Below are 5,468 nucleotides of genomic sequence, written 5' to 3'. Positions count from 1 at the left end.
ATACACATACACATACATATATATTTATATAAACATACATAGGTACTTTAACATATATACATATATGTATATATGTATATATACTATCTAGATATACCTATATATAGTATGTTTATATGTACAAATACACATATATAGGTATGTATATAAATGCATATATGCATAGATACATACATATACATATACTCATATACATAAATGTATACATACATATATACACACACATATAGATATATTTATATAGATATATATGTATATACACAGACATATGTATAGACTTATACACGTGTTTTCTAATTTCGGATTTATAAATCCTTCAAAACAAACATAAAATCTTATAATACAGTAATTTCAATTACATCCAACCAAACGCAAGATTTGACTGCACTATATTTTAAAAATCAAGTATTTCCAGTTATATTGTAACTAAAAATCCACTACATTTAGAATTACATTTAACTAAATTTTCTATAAACCAAATATTTTTCAATCTAATAAATGCATTTAAACTTTTTGGTTACTAATGTCATAATTAATAGCATACAAATATTTAAATACAATAATATTTTTAAAAATATTTATAATTATTCTTTGAAATACTCTAGATGTTATAATTAATATTTTTAAGGCATGCTATATATCTACTTTAGTTATCTGTATGTACGGATATATAGATGTATATATTATAGATATAATCACCAAAAATAGTCGCATCTTTCTCTCTCTATCCCTTTTGATTCCTCTACTTTCGAAAATCCTCCACTAGTCACTCTACTTTTTGAAAAATATGGGCTACTTAATTAAAAAAATGCTCCCAACTAATCACTTTTACTTTTAAAAAATATTAACTTTCAAATGAGAATCGAGACTGCACCACTTAAAAACTACTATTAATGACCCTTTATACGGGTGAGATCGTTTTGGTCATTAGGCATTTTTCCAATTTGTTTTGATATGGAGAACGAATCTGAATAAGTAATTAGCTGTAATTTTGTAATGTCTATTTTACCCAACCTTGCCTTCCATCTCCCACCATCACTTGGAAACCCTAGCCGCCCCCTCCATGCCTTTGCCGCTTCGCTTCCTCCTCTATACCGCCAAAACTCTCTCTTCCTGTTGCCATGCCCAGCCACAGCGACCACTGCTTCTCCTTCTTTGCCTCCCTCCTCCGCCGTGGCTTGCCCTCTGTCGCACTCTCCGTCCGCTATGCCTCCTCATCAAGCGTAGGCCTCCCCATGGACCCTGCCCGCGTCCTCCGTACCCTCTTGTCGTCACGCCAATTTACGAAGGCGTCCCAGGTCTTCCTCTCCTTCACCTCTCCGTCCATCTCTGACCCATCTCTTCTTGACTCAATGCTCCTTTGCTACTGCAAGCTCCGAGACCTTCCCCGGGCTCAATCCCTTTTCCATTCCATCAGACAGCTCGGAACTTTTCCCAGTTTAGCATCGTACGGTGCGTTGCTTCGGCTATTGTGTGTCAAAGAACAGGTGTCGCACGGTCTCTCACTGTTTTTCCGCATGGCGGGAGCTGGTGTTCTCCCGCCTGCATCCTCTTATCACGTTTTGATTACTCGGTTGTGCTCCGAGGGTTACCTGAATAAAGCAAGCTTCCTGTTTGATGTAATGCTTGGTGATGGCATTCGACCCTCTCTCCCTTTGTTGAAGTCCTTGGCCTATGGCTTTTGCAAAGGGCAGAAAATGTTGGAAGCTGAGCGAGTTTGTAGGCTCATGAAGTCACATGGGTTCGTTTTAGATCGTAGGCTGTGCACGGCGATAATTCATGGGTATTTGAGGGAAGGAAGGATAAGTTTGACTCTTGATTTTTTTAAAGAGTTGAAGGAGAGGATCGGCTGTGAACCAGATGTATGCTTGTATAATACAATGATCTATGAGCTCTTGAAACTTAATTTTGTTGATGGGGGTTGGGAATTGTTCCATGAAATGGTAGAATGTGGCCTCAAGCCAAATGTGGTTACTTTCAATATGATGATCAGCTGGTACGGTAAAAACTCTGATGTGGATTCTGCTTTGAGGCTTCTTGACACAATGAAGAGTTATGGTTTGACCCCAAATCTGCATTGCTATACTACAGTGATGGCTGCACTTTGCAAGGCGAAAAGATTGGTGGAGGTGGAGAAGTGGTTTGAGAAGATGCTTGACTGTGGCCTCATCCCTGATGACCTTATGTTTCAGTTGCTGATTAAGAATCTTCCATTTGATCGTATGCCTTGGATGATGGGCAAGGTTTTGGATGGTCTGTCTAAGAATGGTTGCAATATCAATGTTTCGAGGTTTGTCAGATTGTGTACTTCTGATTCAGATGAGGAATTGCAGCGGGAAGTCAAGATTCTTTTTGATGAGATGGAAGGAAACAATATAATCCCATTGGAAGTGGTTCTTCATATTTTGTTAGGATGTGTGTGCTCACGGGGTAAGTTTAGCATTGCTCATCTCTTATTGGAGACTATGGTTGATCATGGATCTGCACCTTCAATTTTTCATTATAATTTTTTAATAAGATGTTTGTGCAAGGAGGATAGAATAGAGGATGCCTACTCTCTTTTATGTCTTATGAGAAGTAGAGGTGTGCTTCCTAATCTGGCTACACATTCAATTGTTATAAATCTTCACTGCAAGCGCGGAGACATAGATTTAGCATTGAGAGCTTTTGATGAGATGATACTGCAGGGTTTTAGGCCTTTTGTTGATCTTTATGACTCAATCACAAGATCTTTGTGCAAGGCAGGGAGGATGGTGGAAGCTGAGCTCACCTTTGACAGGATGCTACAAGCAGGCATCATGCCAGATGAACGGTTCTATACCGCACTCATCGACGGTTATTCAAAGATGGGAAAGATTGTTGATGCTCAATATCTGTTTGATGAGATGGTCTATTGTGATATTCGACCGAGTTCCCATGCTTACTGTGCTCTTATTACTGGACTGGTAAAGACTAACATGTTTAGAATGGCTGGAAAATATCTGCATATGATGCTGGAGGATGGTTTTGTGCCAGACACAGTCCTTTACACAATGCTCATAAACCAGTTCCTTAAGAAAGGGGATGTTCGCTTTGGGCTAGATCTATTTGCATTGATGGTGAGGAACCAGGTTGAACCTAATCTTATCACATTTGGAGCTGTGATCAATGGTATATGCAGCAATGTCTCACGGCATGAAAAAATGAAGCTTTCTTTGGCTGTAAAATTGGAGGAAGCAAGGTGCTTACTTTTTAAGTTGTTATCACGAAATACTATTGTGCCAGGAAAGCTAACTCAAAATATCCGTTGTGAAACTACAAAAGAAAAAATTGAGCTAGCTGGGGAGTATATACTACATCTTCCGGATGTTGGCTTGGTTCCTAATTTGCATATTTACACTGGGATGATTAATGGGTTTTGCCGAGCTAATATGAGAAACAATGTTAGTGCCCTGATAGATTTTATGGACAAAGCTGGTGTTGTCCTTGACCAAGTAACATGTACCATCTTAATGGGTGCCCATATCAATTCTGGTGAGATTGATTGTGCGACAGAATTATTTAACCAGATGAACAGGAATGGTTGCATGGCTGATAATGTTACTTTTGATACACTTATGAAAGGTTATTCTATTGCTGGAAGAGGGATGGAGGCATTATCTCTTTTTCACATGATGCGAAAGAGAGGGTTTTTACCTAGCAAATCTTCATGTCATAGATTACTTGACTGCCTCTGTCAAAGTCATGCTAGAGACCTTGCATTTAGGCTATTTGAGGAAATGGTCTCACTTGGCTATACACCACAGCATGATAAATATAACAAATTGCTCCTCATGCTGTTGGAAGAGGAAAGTTTGCAGGCAGCTCACAAAACCTTTGACATGATGCTTAAGAGGGGAAAAACTCCAGATAATGAGGCAAAGAAACAGCTGCTCAATGTTTGTTATAAACATGGAGAATATGATCTGGCTTTTGTGATTGACAAAAATATACCAGTTTATGAGTGAGTAATGCTTTCTGTAACTCAAAAAATTTTCCTTTTCTTTAATTTGCATGTCTGCCTGGGAGGCATATTAATAGAAATATCCTTTTGATGAGTTTACTATTGATAATTAAGCATATATGTTTTTCTTGAAGGGTTCTGCCTGAACATTGAGCAGCTAGATGCCTCTTTTGTGCCATCGGTGGAGAGTCAGGGACATGACCACTGTTACTTCAAAAAATCTGAGCGGGCACTCTTTTCAGGTGCTTAAATGATATACTACACATATGTATGGTAGAACATAGGTTTCTTTTGTATTTTGCCTCAAGGTTGGTTGATATGTTTACTGTAAGACTTTTTCTTTGTGTGTTATTGAATTCTCTTAGTATGTTTGGTTATTATGCTGGATCATTGACAAGGCTCTTCAAGTTTGCTGGTTTTGTGTGGGGTGTTAGAATCTCTAGGATGTATAGATCAAGAACACCCAAAAATTGTCAAATTACTTCAACTGGTTGGCAATATCTTTTGCATCAATGTGTTTCACTATACATTGGCAAATTTAGCCCATGATGTGAAGCTTGTCCTTTTGGTATTCCTTTGAATTCTTGATTTCATTGCTATTGATATCATGAGCTTTGTATATGCAGCTCTAAATGAAGCACTAACCACAGAAGTACAGCGCCTGAAACTAGTTACTGCAGAGCTATGTGACTCTCACCGTCTGTCCAACCCTTGAACCAGCAAATGCAGCTGAATCCTCGTATGTTTCATCTGCAGCAACTGCAGAAGGCACAACAGCATCAAGAGTTTGCATCTACATTTTGTGTTAGCTTAAGTATGGTATGCATTTGAGGATATCTATACTTAAGACATTTTTAAGAGAATATTGTTTAAGTTTGAAAAAGCACAAGTCATTTGGATGTAAGAATTCATGGCCATGTAACTAAAATGTTGCTTCTTGATGTGTTGTATATTTGACAGAGACTATATTTATGATGTTATTTATTTTTCACAAGAGAGGATTCTCTCTCTTTCTCTCTCCATCTTCCTCTTTTTTCAAAAATATATTTATTATTGCTTATGATTAACTAGTTGCTCGTAATGGTTAAATCAGGGTTAACGTTTTCATACCGGCATTTTGACCCTATATTGGATTAGTTGTTATATATGTATTGTGATATAAAAGAAATCTGAAAATTCCATTTTTTTTCTTTTGATATCTATGCATCTTTGTCAAACAATGTGTTATAATTTGGGATGGGCTTAATACTCTCTCGATGTTTTATTTCCAGACCAGTCCTGATAAAAGAGTTTTTCTTGAACAACCTTTGGTTCCACACACTCAAAGTGAGAATTTAATATATATATATTTTGATATCTTTGATATTTATTTTGATATGTTTTGAGGAAATACTAATATTTATTTTGGTTGACTTTTTTTGTTTTTGTTGTCTTCACATTTAGTGGAGCCTTGTATTTTTTTGTTGTTCTTTTAGTTGTGGCTCTT

The 5,468-nt window shown here is 37.2% G+C and overlaps 1 protein-coding gene across 2 annotated transcripts; it reads left to right on the top strand.

Moving 5' to 3' along the window:
• The first annotated feature begins 1,020 nt into the window (after positions 1-1,020).
• On the top strand, positions 1,021-5,002 carry LOC120272107 (pentatricopeptide repeat-containing protein At5g62370-like). Of its 2 annotated transcripts, XR_005540154.1 has the most exons (3): positions 1,021-3,982; positions 4,117-4,224; positions 4,609-5,002. XR_005540154.1 is itself a non-coding variant. In XM_039278852.1 (2 exons), the coding sequence occupies exons 1-2, from the start codon at positions 1,122-1,124 to the stop codon at positions 4,133-4,135; spliced, it is 2,880 nt and encodes a 959-aa protein (XP_039134786.1). In that variant the 5' UTR covers positions 1,021-1,121; the 3' UTR covers positions 4,136-5,002. The 2 variants fall into 2 exon arrangements, 1 of the variants encoding a protein (XP_039134786.1); XM_039278852.1 differs by having other exon boundaries at positions 4,117-5,002.
• The last annotated feature ends 466 nt before the right edge of the window (positions 5,003-5,468 follow it).

The sequence above is a fragment of the Dioscorea cayenensis genome, chromosome 11 (assembly GCF_009730915.1).
Source record: "Dioscorea cayenensis subsp. rotundata cultivar TDr96_F1 chromosome 11, TDr96_F1_v2_PseudoChromosome.rev07_lg8_w22 25.fasta, whole genome shotgun sequence".
NCBI classification, from domain to species: domain Eukaryota; kingdom Viridiplantae; phylum Streptophyta; class Magnoliopsida; order Dioscoreales; family Dioscoreaceae; genus Dioscorea; species Dioscorea cayenensis.
This window is presented reverse-complemented; position numbering and strand designations above follow the sequence as displayed.